Source organism: Anser cygnoides, chromosome 4, assembly GCF_040182565.1.
Source record: "Anser cygnoides isolate HZ-2024a breed goose chromosome 4, Taihu_goose_T2T_genome, whole genome shotgun sequence".
Classification (NCBI taxonomy): Eukaryota; Metazoa; Chordata; class Aves; order Anseriformes; family Anatidae; genus Anser; species Anser cygnoides.
The window spans coordinates 15,880,480-15,897,848 of NC_089876.1; the positions used below are offsets into that span (position 1 = coordinate 15,880,480).

The following is a 17,369-nucleotide window of genomic DNA, read 5'->3' on the forward strand; positions in this document are numbered from 1 at the left end:
TACCACGAACACTGAGGTGACAGACGATTATAATTAAGCTAAGTGGGTAGTGGGATGCTAGTGGTCATTGAAGGCTTTGAGGCTGGCAGCTCTTCCATGATTTTTTTCCTTCATTCTTTCCCCGGTAACTTTTTCCCTTGGTGTTACCCCAGTGCTAGAAGCAGCAGGTGGTAGCCTCCTCACATCCCCGGCTCTGACAGTGCACGGGCTGACCTCTCGCAATTCCCACTTGCCTAATTTTTAACTCCAGGATATCCGCTGGGAGGCTTTAGATGCTCGAACAGCTGTAACGAGTCTGATCCGATGTACGCACGTGCCCATTTTCTGGCTCCGGGATCTGCAGACGTGCCCAGCTGGAGCTGACCCCAGCTGCTGCTGCAGAGAGTGCACCGGGGTCTCGCGCTGGGTGGCAGTGTGCACCCTGCCCGAGCTCCTCGGCTGCAGGAGGCTGCAGTAGAGTCCAACCGCAGCCGCCTGGGCTGGCATTTGCAGCGGCTCCAAAAATGTGGGGCACGGTGAGGCTGGAAGAAGGGAAGGGGCAGCCCTAAAATATTTAGGGGGAAAAAAAAAAAAAGAAGCAAAAGGATTTGGGGTTACAGAGGGCTTCCCCTCATCACAGATGTGTTTTGCATGATTTCTGGCCACGTAGACATAGCTACTCACAAGCTCACATGAAAAAATAAACTGAGTATGAACGTATAAATTGCACGCTGCCTCCAGCTGCTGCAAGTCACCTAAAAGAGGCAGGGAAACAGATAAGTAGGCAAAGTCTGATGCGGAAATACTGCCGCCCCATTTAGCTCCATAGGCATGCAGTCTCCTTCTGAAACACGCAGGTTTCTGCCTTTCACAGGTGAAGATGGTGCCTTACACCTGGAGCACGGTGTGAACTGTTCTGATGCACTTCAGGAGCTTCGCAACCACACAACTTCTCACTGACTTGTTAAAGAGCCATGTTTCTAAGCACTCAGGTGCATACCTGCATTATTATTTTAGCTGGCAGTGGTAGCAGGTGAGGAGGGCTCTGGGGTAAGTGCACGCACGAGGCAGCGCGGAGCCAGAGGCGAGACCCAGCTTGACGTGTCAGAGCCTCCCAGACCTGCTTTGCAAATTGCAGCCACCGATTGCCTGTGAGGCTTCATCCCTGTGAAGACCAATTATAGAAGGGACCTCTGGGGCCTGTTTCCAGCTCTACCTTCAGAGCCTCACCACAGAGACCACGATTAAAATCTCAGTTTATGGCCTGAAGACGTTGTTCTGTGTTAGAAAGGAAACTCAGGACCTTGGGAAGCCACCTCTGACCACATGGGTGACCTTGTCTCACCAGGGAGGCTCCTCATGCCTCGCGGGAGATTTGGAGAATATGGGCAGAGCTGGCTGAGTTCTCCAGAGCAACACCTGGGAATCATTTTCACTTGTAAGTTAATGTGGGGCCCATACTTTAAGCACCTCTCTCAGATTTTTGAGAGAAAAACTAGAGGCAACACAGCTCAAGGAAACACTGCCCTTCATGTAGCATCCAGTGCTGAACTGAAAACGAGATGTTGTTCATGCTGTAACTGAAGTCACCGGGGATGAAACTCATCCCTGTTATTACACCAATTAAACCAATTTCAATTGCAGATGAATTTGCTCTGTCACGTCCAGTTAAAAAATAAAACACAATTGCACAGTAAAGAAAATAAAAGTTCTATATTAATTGAGACTTCTCGATGCCGTCCTATTCCTTTAAGTGCAAGAGCGCTCTCAAGGTTAGCCAGACCGATGTACTTACACGCAGGAGACAGTGATGCAGAGGCTGTCCAGTTTTATAATACACGCATTAAAGTTTGGCTGCTGGGACAGCTGCTAATGGAAATATTCTTGGCCCCAGCTTCCTTTCGATAAATTAATACGGTGTTCATAAAAAAGTAAATGGATAGAAATACTCAAATTCATTGGAAGAAAATGCAGCTTCTACCCAAATACAAAGACAAATGCAGGATATGCTTTGCCATATACATAGCATTAGGATTTTAGAAGGAAATGGAGCTTTAATGGCGTTGTGCATTGGTATCTCAGCTCTCATTTCTTGCTGTACTCAGTACAGGATGCAGACCCTCTCTCTGCAAAAGGTCCCAAGGCCCAGTTCTGCAGACCCTGCTTTCCAGAGGAAGGGCTACAGGGTCAGTTCCTGAGCTTACAGCAGGTTTCAGTGTTCCCTGTTAATTATTATTTCACACTTAACAGCATTTCCCAAACTGTGTTCATTTTAAAAATCTTGGGAAAAAATGCACATAAAATTATATTTATTTTATCAGTTACTGAACTTAGCTTAATTTTTTTTGGATTCTGTAACACAATAAAAGTCTTAAAAATTTCAGTATAAACAAAGTTAGCCTGGAGGGAATAAATTCATTACGCAAACATAAATACATAAAGATGCGATATTTGCTTGACGCAGAATTACTATGCAATCCAAAACACAGAAAAACCTCCCAAACCAGAAAAAGCGCGTGGGTCCTGCAGCAGGGTGGTACATGAGCACGTTCCCCACGGGCTCCTGGTGCTCGCTCTTACCCTTCCTTTCTTCTTTAGCAAACAGAAAAGGAAATGAATCTGTTCTGTGAGAGAGCTTCCCAGCGAGGATATCACTGACGTGACGGTCTTAGATGTGCTGGATCGGGACTTCCCTGATGAAAACGTTTCTAAGAAAATTCCTAAGCAGCTTTAAGTATCAGAGACGTCACTTTCTGAGTTTTTTTTTTTTATATGCTCCTCCTGAAAGTGCAAGTCAGGTAGCTGTCAGCTAGTTACATGGGTGTTCCCCACAACACCGGGCATCACAGAAGCATCTCAACATCTTTCGCTGTTCCAAGCCTGAAAACTTGCCCGCCCTTTTCTCACCTAGCTCCGTACACTGAGAAGTCCTGCTCCTCGCCCCAGGCCTTGCCTGGTTCCTCTGGGATGCTCTGAGAGGGAAGCGGAGGCTGCGGGCACCGGGCAGGTAAAGCTCTGCACGTTGGGAAAGCCAACGGTGCTTGTCCAGCTGGCTCCTTGAGAGCACCCCTCGGTGGCTCAGAGCAGCCCTCAGAGGACTGTCTGTTACTCGGGCATTTTTTTGGCAAGGAAGATGTGTTCGTTTCAACCAGAAGGTGTTCCTGCTAGAATTTTTAGCCTACCAAGTGCCAGCGAACTTCTCATATAGTTTTCAGGAGGACTTGAGCTTCAGCACGTCTCTACCCTTACCTTTGCTGGATGAGAGTTAAGTACCGTACTCCAGGCAAATATTTTCTTTCTTTTATTTCTCTTGTCTTTATCAGCAGTGAGGCTGGAAGGAATTCCATCTCTTCCTGGAGCTGGGATTAACAAACCATAAAGCCCTCTCAGTGCCTGTTGCGTATCAGCCAAAACCAAAACTCTTTGTGGCTGGTAGGCTCTTGAGACGTGAGGCGAAACCTGTGTTTTGTATCAGAGAAATAGCCTTCCAGAAGCAAACCAATGAATTATTTTTATTCAGATGTAAAAATATACACGTCGATGTGCAAGGGTAGTGAGAATGAAATACTCTTTAGCTTTGGCAGTTTTTTGTTTTTTGTTTTTTTTTTTTACTTGGAAGTTCTATGGTGTGACTTGCAAAACAATGCTGAAATCGCCGAGTTTGTATAAAAGTCCATTTCATGCCTTGCCATTCATTACCAGCCGCAGAAGAGCTTCCCTCACTTGGAGGCTAAGCCCTGCCGCTTCTGTGACGTTACACGCAGCTTCGCTCAGCGCTGCCAGGTTTGTTGTTGACGCCGTTCTCCCAGACGTCGGGGGCAGCCACGCACAGCACCGAGCGCTGAGCTCGGTGTGCGGCAGTGCTGGGAAAGCCCGCTTCGGGCTCGTGACTCAGCAAGCTGTCTGGGCTGGATCGTGCGTCACCTCGATGGTTATGGCTTCGTGCTCCTCGTGGTCATCGCTAGAGCCAGGAGCAGAAACGCTTTGTAAGGTATCTGTCATTTGCCTCTCTGCCTTTGGGATAAAACCCAGGGTTCCTTGTGGTTCCTTGGGAAATATATTGTCTACTGAACCCCAGCTTGCAAAACCTTGCCGTATGAAAGAATAAATGGCCAGGTGGCCAGCTGTGGCTCTTGGCACTGCTTTATCTGTCAGATTTCAGGAGTAACTTAAAAAAAAATAAACAGAGTCCTGCCAGGAGGACAAAAGACCTGCCAGATTAGAAACCGCGAGCCATGTACGTGTCTGAGCTGTTGCAGTGCTTACTGCCAAGCCCTACAAGTTCTCTTTATGATACCGTTGACTGCAGTGCAAAGGGGCAGCTGCCTGCTCCGTGCTGTCGCCCCTCGTGAGCCCCCTGCTCTGGGCTGACGCAGCTCCCTGGGTTTAGAGATGCTGGTTTCCTTGCTCAGCAAAACACATGGACACTCCCTGACGTGACAGTGCGACAGCAAAGCAGTCAACACACTGTGGAGGGAAAACTGTGGAGCAAATGGGCAGCTAGCTTTAACGTAAGAGGTGTTGTAAAGGCTTTAGGGCAGCCGGCTGTGAAACCAGAATGGCAGTAGCCGTGTGGGAAGGACGGGGAGCACGTCGTGGGACACAGGCTACTGCTGCCATCAAACCAGCACCGAGTGAGAAGCCATGTTAATTAGTTGGAACCAAACAATATCACACACGATGCTAATGTAATAAGTAAAGGCAGAAGGGGAGGAAGGCCGGGACACCTTGCTGTGGATCCTTGTGGATCCTTTGTGGTCCTTGCCGGGGTGGTACTGGCCCAGGCCCCTGCTGCATGTCGAGGAGAGGCATTGCCACTGCGGGGTGGTGCTGTCAGGTGCTGTAGCTCTTCTTTACACATCCAAACAGCCTCTGACCTTCTCTGTGTGTGATGTTTCTTCTCCATAATGTTTAGGAGTGGAAGGAAGAGCATTGACATGCAGACACATCTCAGCACAGCAAGGAAATGGCTGGGAGCTGAGAAGGGGTTTTGGGTCCCACAGGCTAGGCTCAGCTGCCTGTTTCCCTTCACCCCTCCAATGCTCAAACAGGCACTCAGTGGCAATCAGGATCAAGTTAAGCTGTGGGAATGAGTTCACACAACTGTAGTGACGATTAACTTGTAAAATGCTCTGAAATCCTCAGTGAACTGCCACCGAACTGTTCTCTTAATCCCTTCAGGACTATTTATAAGACTAACCAAGTTCCACATCCTACCTGTTACCTGAATGCCAGCAGGTAATGAAGCCCGCAGCTGTGTGCCACATGCTAAATGATCCCTGCTATTTTTACAGACATCAGTGTCTTCACAAAAGACAAAGGCCATTGTTCAGACACCTTTCAGTGGGAACACCCTGGGAGGTGATTACAAATAGTGAAGGAAGAGGGGATGAGTCTCCGGTAGCCAGAATAGCTCCATTCAGGCGTGCTGACAGCAGGATGATGCAGTCAACTTCTGGAATTTACATAAAGAATAGGGAAGAGAGCTGCAGAATGGCTGGGTGGCTGTCACTCCCAGGGGCAGGCTTTCAAAACGGGCCTGAAATTGCAGCAGCACAACCTGTACCTATGGGGACAGCCTGGAAAACACATAGTAGGCAGACACTAATTAGGAATTACCTAAAAATCTTAATGGAAAGTTTTCATCTGTTCCTACAAGCACAAGAAAGCAGATGTCCTGAGCAGTCCCATGCCTTAGATGCTGCAGCTTCAGGGAGCGTGCCTCTACTTCAGTGCAGAGAGGTGATTTCTTGTCAGCAGTGTGCAGCCAGTTTCCTCTCAGTGTTACAAAAAGGAGCTCTGTTTCCATCAGCAGAGACGTGCTTTATTTCCCGGGCTGGTGAAGCAACGTGCTGAGAAGTTAATGTAGACCGAGGTGCTGTGGTTGTGTCCTGGCATGCACTCGTTCTTCCCATGTAAATTCAGGGGGATTCCTGACTCACACCAGGGAGAACAGAAAGGGCAGAGCTGGTAACAGGGTGGAGGATCACGAAGAGACTGAAAAAAGTTCACTGGAGGACTGAGCACCTGATTCAGATCTCACCTATACGTGTGCAAATCACCAGTGGCTCCAGCAGAGACCACAGCTGCAAGCTAGCCCTTAACTGAAAATATCAGGTCCAAAATATCCAGACCTCTGCTTACGTTTTAGATAAAACTGTAGATACTATTCTGGTAGGGTCAAACACTCAGCAGGGAGGCTCATAGGCACATTTTGCTATATTCTGCCACATTTGTTTCTCATGATTTAGTATGAATAATCAAGAAATTTGATCTCCTAGTTGTTAGCACCACTCTTCTAAGGGACAAATACATAGAGGGCATTCAGGTATTGCAGTAATCAGTAATACAAAATGCAGGGGAGAGATGTTTTAGAACTGCTCATTCCTCGGTTTATGCTCAATTCACTGAAGATACTCTACTTTTTAATGCATAATATATATGTTGATGCCTGAGCGCGATCAGAACTCTTTTAAAATCTATCCATAGTGTTTGAATGCAACAGATCCTTTCACGATCATAAATACTCATAAATACTAATTAACTATGTTTTTATGTTTCAGCAGAGATACGGATTGCCTAAAAATATGGGAATCGTTTAAATATGCGTTCATTTACAAGAATCCCTGTAATACTACCGCAGAAGATTATCAGCCTTTAATGGAGTTGGCAGGTTATCCCATACCCTGCAACAAGGTAATGACGTGACGCTGGGTGGGCTACACAACGGGGATTGCCGTGGAACGACAAATCTCTACAGTGCTCTGAGCAATGGACCTTTTCCATAGAAACTGGGGGTGTTTGTAGATTGACAAGACTGGTATTTTTGCCAGGGTCATCCCGGTTAAGCTACAGAGCTTAATCCCTGTTCCCTGGGCATGCAGATCTCTGTAAGGAGTACACAACCCTGCTGGTATAGAGACGCTGATTCCAAGAAGCTGATCTTCCACCTGTAGTTCAGAAGCACACAACAAATTGCATATATATGCTATGTGAACTACTCAGAACTTTTCTTTCAAAATACTTTCCAGGTTGAGCACATCCATTTCCATGAAAAGTAACCACCCCCAAAAAAATTTGGAAATGGGAGCAAGGACTGCAGAAATAAGAACTGACCCACTAATGGGAACATGCAGCATTTCAGTAAAAAACTAAAACTCCTTCACTAGCATGAAAACTTAAAGGTTTTCTCCAGGAAAATGACCTGACCAGTTCTAGTATAATTATCAGTTATTGCTCATTGTACCTTATTTCACAGTCACTGTTTTGGAGCAAGACAAATGACCTCGCTCATCGTTACACAAAATCCAGCCACAGTTTCCTAACCTTGGAGGACTCCTTGCTGGGTTATATATTTGATGGTGTTTCGTGGTGTGGAGACCCTTCGGCCCCAGGTAACAAGCCCTATTTTTTGCAAACCAAATGCGAGTACTAGAATTCTAGATTATTCTTTTCTCTTGTATATGACCTAGACACAGTCCCTTCTCACATGTTCTTTTTTTCACAATTTATTTTAAAACCTTAACTATTTTTACCACCCCATGTTATGGAAAACTGAAAATACTACTTAGTTCTGAGGTTAATTTAAAAAAAAAAACACAACTTTTGGGCTACTGCTAAGACACCAAATTGCTTCTTGGACTAATGGTTACATCTAGCCCTCTTTATCTATATCATTTGGTAGATTCCTGTAAATTCAATAGGACAAACTGCAAAATAAGAATTCCGGTTCAAAGGGGTCCTGGCCATAGGCCAGTCACAGTGGTGGGGCAGTATGGAGGGACCCTGGGTTTCTGCTGCCCACACAATTCCTGCTTTGGTGCTTAAGGCTAGCAAGTTCTAAACTGGGCTGGAATTACAGGAAAAGTTGGGCAAATTAAAATTTTTCAACACAGTCAGAAAGTATTTGCCAAGAGCCAACCTGTTTCTCATCTTTAGAAATCCATCTTTTCCGTACTCAGTTTTCTGAGAACTATTTGCATACCAGGCCTCCAGCTGTCTCACTGAGACATGTGTGACTAAAGAGGAAGACCTTCGAACACATGCAAATTTTCTTCCCTTCTAGAGCCATTTCCTCATGTAGCCATCTTGCTTTGACAGGGGGCAAATCTTTCAAAGCGGTATTAATGTTGTAACAATACTCACTCTAGTCTTAGCTATTCTATAAATAAATGTACGTCTTCTCAGGAATCAACTACGAATCTTGTCCAAAACGGAGTGAATGTGAGAGCAACCCTGTCTCTGTATTCTGGAAAACGGCTTCCAAGAGGGTAAGATTTAGAATAAACCTCCCCTAGCCTGAGGATGTTGAAAGGCACTAACTTGCTGGCACTGTCAAAAATCTGAGTTTGCAGATTGGACTTAAAAAGTGGAATACTAGAAGTTCAAAGGGACTGTAGCATTAGGTGCCATAAAGTGTAGGTTTGGATATCTGTATATTTTATATATTTTATATAAGTTGAACCAGAGTTGTCATCAGAGTTTGGGCATTCTTACTGTGGACAGAGGCTATACACCAGTGTCGAGAACAATACGTGTCAGACAGCTGGAGCTTTACAAATAAGACTTACAGTAATAATAACCCCCTCAATTAAATCACAGGGCCCAAACTGCTAAAATACAGTATCTTAGAGCTTGTTAGTATTGAGAGCAGCTCTCAGATTGGCACAGAAGTTTGCCAAGTGGCCAAAAGTGCCCTTGCAACTTCCCAGCATAAGCCTGAAGAGGACATCTTCCCACAGGGTTACCGTCCAACATTCCAATGCTGTATCCATCCATATGCACGTACCAACTCTGATCACATGCATGAGACCTTGCTAATCCGAGTTAAGCAGTTTGCCTGGCTTTGTTGAATCAGCACTTTTACAGAATGCTCATTTCACACCTGCCAGAAAAAGAACACTCTCCTGGATCAGTTTAATTTTACATGTCTCAGAAGATTTTAGCCTTGATATGACTATTAATAGATGATTTCCAGGTGCAGAACAAGCTCAATGTATTATTCAGCTCTTGTGTATGTAAGAAAAAGTCTACTCACTGTAAAATATTGTTTTATGGGTAAACTAGTGTACATAAGGTTTCCAAGCTCAAAACAGTTTTGATATACAGTTCCAGAGTCTGGGAGGGAAAAACCACCACACAGAGTCAGGCTTGCTCAACTATAAGCCTTCTAGTCCAAATAAATTTAAGATCTACTGAAACTCATGCTTATTACATTGGAAAGTTACATATAATTAACCTCTCCTGTAACTCTTGAGAGCTGGGTTTGAGCCACATTGTTTATAAGTAAGAAGAATTGAAGGATTTGATAAGAACAGTCATTCTGTATTAAGCTTTTAAAAGATAATTTATTCTACTGATGGATTATGTATCTGGAGTACTGTGGGTTCTTTATGTTGTAACCTAATAGTCTTAAAGTATTTGGACACAAGTTTTAAAGAATGAAAGAACAGCGATTAGATGATCCAGTAATTTAAAACTCAAACAAAACTTGGTGATGAGCTTTACTAAAACCACTGGAGGGAAAAATCCCAAGCCGCAAAAGCACACAGAGTGTGAGTCACAAAGTAACAAGTACTGCATGCTTTGCATGTCCTTAAACTTGCGGTACCTCTGTTCTGGCTCGTCCTCACTGCTCGAGTTAAGGCAGCCTGAGGATTTCTGCGTGTTACTGAGGGAGCAAACAGCCCCGTCAGACAGCTGTAGCTGCCGGTGCTCCGGAAAGCTGCATCCTCCCTTAAAAACTGAAAATCGTGGCAGCAAAGTTGTTATACCATCCCATGCAAGCTCGGACTGCCAATTTATGGCTGGTTAATGCAGCTTTATGGCAGTATTGCTGTAGTGTTTAGAGGCTTGTGTTTGCAAGGACATCTGTAAAAACCTTGGCCAGATCCTCTGCTTGTGTCAGTCCGTTCTGATGACATTGAAGAAGTTAATCTCTACTAGCTAAGAGACTTGATGTGGCACTGCCTGCAATGCCAGATTATAACATCCATTTGTTTTGTTTAGTTTGCAGAAGCAGCATGTGGTGTGGTTCAGGTGATGCTTAATGGATCGATAGAAGCTGGAGCTTTCAGAAGCAGCAGGTAGTTACTCGGCATCCACGTTTCTCTTGGGCATGCGTGTTGGTCAGCAGATCTTTGTCAGTGAGTCCCAGTCCCAGTGCAGATGGGATTTTGGTGAATTTATATAGGGATCTAAACTGTTGGCTGTTGTAGAGCTTATTCACTTAATTCCTTCTACACAGTGTCTCCAACTGAAATCCTTCTGAGAGTATATGGGTAGGATCTCCAGAATGATATTACTGCACAAAGTAGCTTTATTACATTAATTACATTAATTACATTACATTTATTACATTAAAGTAGCTTTATTAATCTGGGTTTGTACACTCATAGGAGTGACACTTCTAGCTGCTTGTGGAGCTGACTGGGTTTTTCCTCTCTAGACTGTGCTTCCTCGTGTTACCTGGAAGAAGCGTAGTCTTGAGTAATACAGAAAGATGAATACTGTGCTGGTCAGGAGGACAGCCATGTTCATTTTCCTTGTGCCAAACCAAAACCATAGCCAATAAAAGTAACAGGAGAAGAGGCACATAAGATGGAAAAACTTTAGCTTGTTTCCGTCTGCAGACAGTTTCAGAAGATCTCGTGAAAGTGAAATAAAAATGGGGAGAAAATGGGGAAAACAAAGTAATTAAATAGTCTATGAAAATCCAGCAAAAAGTTAACATTCTTTCACTCGGGATGACAGCAACACTAAGTGGTAGTAGTTGGGGAACATACTCTGAACTTCTTACTTAGATAACTAAGAATGTTTCATGTCCCATTCTTACAGCATTTTTGGAAGTATTGAGGTCTTTAACTTAAATCCAAATAAAGTCTCTGAAATACAGATTTGGCTTATGCATGACATCGGTGGACCCCAAAGGTAAACCAGTCTAATACAAAATGATTAGGGGTGAATGTCTGTCTAACAGTGACACTGTCTTAAACCTGCTCAGAAAAGCTGCTCTGTATTCAGTCTCCTAGCTGCTTACTTTACAGGAAATAATAACATTTTTAGTGTTGTTTTCTTTAGTATTTTCATAGTTACAGCTGGTTGCTTACAGCTAAGATACAATTGTATTCTTTTTGATTTAAAAAAGTCCCATGACTTTAAAATTCCTTATTACTCCAAATCCACTGAGCTCTACAGATCATTGTTACGGGTGCAGCACTTAAGGCACAGAGCAGGTTAAGTTTGCAAGGATGAACATCTGGAAGATACCTTTTTTTTTTTTTTCCCCCATAGAAATAGTATAAATATGCTGATCAGGTGACCAGAGCCATTTTGACAAAGTAATTTCAAACACTGGAACAGGTTGCCCAGAGAGGTTGCGGAGTCTCCATCTGTGGACATACTCAAAACCCAACTGGGTCCTGGGCAACTTGTTCTAGCTGACTTGTTCTAGATGATCTCAAGTCATCCTTTCCAACCTAAATGATTCTGTGGTTGTCATTTTTAATAATAAATCTGTAGTTGAAATACTTATCATGGAATTACTGATACCAGAACGGTGACCTCAGATCACATCTGAGCCTTTCTGAGTGACCTTTTCCATCCTGTTCAGATTCCCTGCAGAACTAGCACATTTCAAGCACCAAGCATGAAGTTCGGTGCCTTTAACCCCTGTCTTTGTGGTTCTGTGGTTCAAGTGGTTATAATGCACTGCTGTGGTTTCTCCTGTTAACAAGGACCCCACATGCCAGAGGCACCAGTTCTGACAAAGTGTGTCAGGAAGGAGGCTGTGGTGGTCTCGGGAATGAGTATGGACCCTGCAGAGACCCATGCTCAGGCAGTCTCACTCTCAGACAGTGCCAGCTCCAGTGTTGCAAGCCCTCCCCTAATATAAACACTGACTCCGAGGAGCGTTTCTCTGCCAAACAACCTGACGTGTCTGTCACAAGCACACGTCTGTCATGTAGTCAGCACGCCAGACATATTCTGGTGTCCCATTCTGATGTCCCCCTGCACAGAGTTTTGCTGAAGAAAAGGACATAGAATATGTAATCTGTGCATGCGTTCCCCTGTACGTGGCACTTGATCCTTTTTGCCGTGATTTCCCAGCATCAGCAAATCTATCACATTCCTGCTTCTCAACAGCTTCAACAAGCTGGTACCCTGCCAGCCTTCCTGACACATCCTCTTCCCGTGCCAAGTTCACAACAGTTTCTTTCTTTATTTTCAACTTACTTCCAAGGAAGAGGAAGGGTAATATTTTATTCCTTTTATCTTCTGATTGTATCTCATGTTGAATCACTGATAAGATATGCTAAGTCTTGTGAACAAGGAAAAGCTGGCTCTGTTTTCCGCTGATGCCATGTGTTAGGAACAGTCCTTGATTTGTCCCAGTATTGTATTATTGTCCTAATGTGTGTGTGTCCCGTACTCTGGACCAAGAAGTGATTTTTTTGCCCAGGGTAACAAGTCTTTTGCAGTAGTTCTGCCTGCCTCTGACATTTGGCAGTCCTCTCCCTGCAACTTGAGGGCCCCTTGGGCTATTGCAAGCAAATTAAGATAAAGATCTCAAAGGTATGATATTGCTTGAAGCTTCATGAAACACCATTAGCTGGGTAGAACAGAAATAACCAAACTGGGGTTCTTACCAATGGAAAAGTAGATGAAACAGACACTTATCGAAACAGAGTAGCAGCATCCAGCAGACTGAGCCAAACAAACAGGAGACCATCGTATCCTGCTTCCTCCCATGTTTTTTGCCTGTTTACACTGATCTTAAGTCCTACTCGGGAAGTAGCTGCTGGATTTTGTGATTGGTTTTTTTCTCTCTCATTGCACAGAGGACTCGATCCCTTTGTCCTTCCACAGATTTGAATGAGCCTTATATCATGTTCCTGTGGATGAAGGCCACCGGCACCTCTGGAGCAGTTCCAGAGTACACTGAACTTGTGAATAGTACTGAGTTATTTGCCATAGATAGCTTCCTGAAAAAACTTTTTGTATGAGTTAAACAATTGAACATCAAATAGTTTCTACAGGCAAATGCCCAATGGCAGCCAAAGCACCACACACCTAGATGGGCTTCACAGCACGTTAGCAAATCAGATTAATATCTGCTTTTTAAGAATCTTATCTGAAATAAAGTGACGTAGCATTGAATTCAGCTGAGCTTCTCGCACACTTGAGGAACACAAGTAACAGAAGACTTTTCTCTCCAGCGAGTCATGCTCAGGTCATTCCATACAGAGGTTAAAACGCATCTTAGAAGAGCGAAACTTTACGATCACCTGTGAAGACAATTACAGGTAATTCTCGTTGGTGTCTACTTGCTAACATAAAACTAATACTGTGTCTCCGTCTCTGCTTGATATCAATTTCCTGGTTTACAGCAAACTACAGCAGACTCCCCTTTTGCTTCCACCACACCTTTTCAATGTGCTGTGTGCTTCTCAGGGCCTTCCACTCGTGCTGCAAAGCTCCTGTTGGCTGCGTCTGGAGCTTGCTTTCTGCCCTGCACTCCAGAAGGTCACTGCTGTTGGGCATGCTCGGCTGCCTTCAGAGAAGAAGCAATCCAGCCTCCTCCAACTCCTTCAGCTGACCAGGCTTTTACCTAGGATAATCAAAACCAAACAGGCAGCTTTCCTCCTGGCTGCATGCAGATAACACGCTGTGTCAAGGATGGTCATTACTTCCTTCACTATAGTTGGAGCTTCCTTTCCATCCAGATACTTTGTCAGGGAGGGAGACACAGGACATGATAAGTATTATTAATTAGTATGGTTCCCCGTTGTCAGGAGTCTAGGAAGCAGAACAGCCCAAGTTCTGACTTGACTGAAATCTCTGTGTGCCTGCTGAGGAGTTACAAAAGCCTGAGGACCTTTATCCTTCTGTGTCAGTTCAGAGACCTTCACACAGAGGAAGAATGTTCTTTAGTGACATTAAAAAAGCAGCCAGAGTCCAGTTTTACTTATAAAGCTCTATAATCTTATCTTATCTGCTAGGAACAGCTTTTCAGAATGAAATAGTCATACTTCGATAAGAACCCTTCCAAAGTAAACAAACATTTCTATATATACCTGAGTTCACGACATTGGTTTTAAATAAGGGAAAGTTTGTCTGTGGAAGAGACATTTGCCCTATAAATACCTTTCGTGGTGCTAGGATTTTACTCTTGAAGGCAGAGTAATATATTCTTGTTCAGGTATTGCTGAACCTGATTAATGGGTTCTTGCACATTGTGAAGAAACTAACGCTAGTGTAGTGCATACTTCTGCCAGAATCATGATGCTCATGGACTTGCTTTCTCTTTGAGTAACTGCAATCTTTAACCAATACTTCCAGGACTTGCAAGCAAATGCAAATAATTTCAGCCTAAGTTTAAAGAAGCTAAGGGACCAGGGAGAAAGAAGAAATATGTGGTAACTTAAGATCCCCCATGGCGCAGCACATGAAGAAACCTTCAACACCTCACAAAGAGTATGTTGCTGAGACTCACAACTCGCTTCTGAAGATAGAATAAGAAGTAGGGCTTTTAGTCAGCACTTAACTAGCAGATGCATAAACAACTATGTAGAGCAACATGGACAATTTTTTAAATTAGTATTTTGCATACAGAGCAATAATAAAATAAGTAATTTACACGTGCAGTAAAATCCTTCAGGATGGACAGGACAAGTTAGCATAATTCCTCTGAAATCATTGCAGACAGAACTGTGTGCGTCTGTATCAGCTCAGCATCTGGTGTTTGGTGCCACATAGAAATTGATGCTGATAATTACCTCTTGTTTTTGTCAGTGTCAGCAGTGTTTTCCACAAGTAACTCAAAAACCCGAGTCACTGGATGTACTTGTAACAAAACATCTAATCCTAAATAATATTTTTAGCAACAGCTGTACATGGTATCAGCAGGGGCTACCGCAGGATAAGCAGGATGATGAACTTCCAGCACGGCAGCAATTCCGTAGCCAGTGAAAGATATCTTCTTTTTCATATATTTTTGCTATGAGAGCGTTGCTGGCACGCAGTGAGTTCACTGCACCTCATAGCCACTTGCTCTTGTCCCCGATGCCTATAAACACCAAAGTTACCTTTCTGCAGCAGTGTCTAAAAAAAGTTACCTTAAGAAAAGACATCTACTTGATAACACACAGAGGTAACGTGCCCTTTGACTTTCATGTTGCATATAGTACCTGTGGAATTTCTCTGTTTTACTTGCACGTGGTGACTAAATATTTATTTTTATGTTTTATCCCAGGCCGGTCCAGCTCCTTCAGTGTGTACGTAATCCTGACCACCAGGACTGCAGGCTTTGCCCCAGCAGCATGGAAACTCCATGAAACAGGGTGCTCCACACTATTTGATGTTTTTTATTATTATCTGTGTGCAAAACTGGAAAAGACGTGGCTACATAGCTTAGAGGGACAAATAGTGCTATGGTGTACAGAGCCAATAACCAGCAGTCCTTGCTGTGATACTAACAGCCAAGTAGCAGGAGGTGGTACCGTACGTGTGATTCCTGTACACACATGAGCAAACAAGCATACTGTTTCAGGAGGGCCAGGGACTTGTTCGATGGTTGAGGGCAGAAGCTTTGTTCTGGTTTGTCCCCTCTCGTGCAGCTCCCATTGTGCACAGAGCACCAGGATAGGGCTCCGTGGGGCGTGCACAAAGAGCTTCCAGTGGAGACACAACTTGCCGTGATCGGTGTGCTGCCTTAGAAGGGCTGGAAGGGAAATGCCAGGAGCACATGGAATATCCCCCAGCAGGGAATATTGCCCAGTGTCACACGTTATAGACACCAGCGATTTGTACAGGTCAGGGGAATCAATAAGGGAGGCCTGGGATTTCTCCTCCTGTAGCTGCATCTGAAGGTTGGAGGTTGCATTTATCGGGCAGTGGAGCCCCTGGAGTCAAGCAGAGCCAGGCAGGGCTCTGACCCTTCCTCCCAGGGACTGGGGCACCTCTGATCAGGCAAAGCAATGATGGAAGACATAAAGCAATTCTTATCTTCTAATGGGGAAACAGCAGAGCTGAGCCAAGAAGAGACCAGAAGCTGCTCAGAGCATTGCCAGCATCTGTAAGAACACATCTGGTGGGTAGCTGGGGAGAGAAAATAGCAAGACTGACTCAGGCATTCCCATTGAAATCCTACTGGAAGCATAGTTGTGGTTCAGGTTGCATTCTCTTCTTAATATAGCAGTAAGTGTGAGCCTTCCAGCTTTCGTAAAGGGCCCCTCAGGCCAGAGCTTGGCCATCCACTGGGATAGAGACAAACATCCAGAGGCTGCTGCAGTAAGGAGTCTCTCCTGACCTCAGGTGCTGAGGTGAAAGGTGAGGCCTTGCAGTGTATGACTCACAAGCAGAAGGTTGTAACGCCGTGTATTTTAGTGACCACGCAAGCTAGTATAACTTGGAGCACCTCTAGATAAACCTTTGCTCTATAATACAGGAGCCTGCACTGGGCTTGACCATACCCGAGCCCTTGCCCATAATGTTTACATGAATTGAAATGATTTTTATTTGCACTCTGTAATGTAACTGCTTAGATGCATTGACTCAGACATACATACATTAATACTTGTAAATAGGCTATTTCTGACTATAAGTCAAGAGTCAGTCTTCAAGCTCACTTTTGTACCTTTTCTGATGTAATATAAAATGTTGACTGTCAAATCAAGATCTCTAATAAAATTGCTAACGGCAAATGCTGTTAATTGAGTTTCACATTCTAGTTAACCTCAGACTGGACATGAAAATAAGCTGCTTCCTAAAAAAGAGGGGATTTTTGCATGAATTAAATGTCAAGAATAAATGGAATAATTTTACAAGCATTTCTGCAGAATGTTTAACTGTGAGAGTAAGAACTGACTCAGCAAACCAAGGAGAATTCATCTTTAGTTCTGTTCTTCCTTCCCAAAGTTTTTACCTTTTTTTTTTTTTATTTCTTTTTGAAGCTGCCTCCAGGCATTAATGAAGGAGTATGGCCCTGCCATCTCCATGGGGGTGGTGTGGGTGCTTAGCCCGAACTGAGGATGTATGGAAACTTGCAGTATTATTTACTGTCAGAATGTGTTTTATGCCTGCCAGCAGGGAGTGGGGATGGGACCAGAGGGGCAAGGGACAAGGCTGAGGCACAGGGGCAGCAGGGCCTTCAGCAATTGCCTCTCACTTGGGGATGATCTGAGTTGAGAGGGAGGCCCTCCCGTGCCTCTGGCTATCTGAAAGCAGTTTGTTCCTTTCTGGGCGTGACCAAAGAACAGGAGGTACATGTCAAGCCAGGAGAAAAGTATGGTGTGCTGCAAGGGGAGATGATTGACAAATAGCTTGGGATTGTCTTGGTTTGATCAAGTTACGTTGAACTGTCCGCAGCACAGACCCGTTAGACATATGCT

General features: G+C 44.3%; 1 protein-coding gene across 1 annotated transcript in view; it reads left to right on the forward strand.

Moving 5' to 3' along the window:
- Window positions 1-16,691, forward strand: part of LOC106035386 (uncharacterized) — a 57,393-nt gene extending 40,702 nt beyond the window's left edge. The window contains exons 11-17 of the mRNA XM_066995830.1: window positions 6,543-6,675; window positions 7,238-7,373; window positions 8,167-8,249; window positions 9,988-10,064; window positions 10,816-10,908; window positions 13,197-13,283; window positions 15,233-16,691. Coding sequence (XP_066851931.1) covers window positions 6,543-6,675; window positions 7,238-7,373; window positions 8,167-8,249; window positions 9,988-10,064; window positions 10,816-10,908; window positions 13,197-13,283; window positions 15,233-15,314 — 691 coding nt within the window. The 3' untranslated portion in view covers window positions 15,315-16,691. The remainder of the gene's footprint in view (window positions 1-6,542; window positions 6,676-7,237; window positions 7,374-8,166; window positions 8,250-9,987; window positions 10,065-10,815; window positions 10,909-13,196; window positions 13,284-15,232) is intronic.
- Window positions 16,692-17,369: the final 678 nt, after the last annotated feature.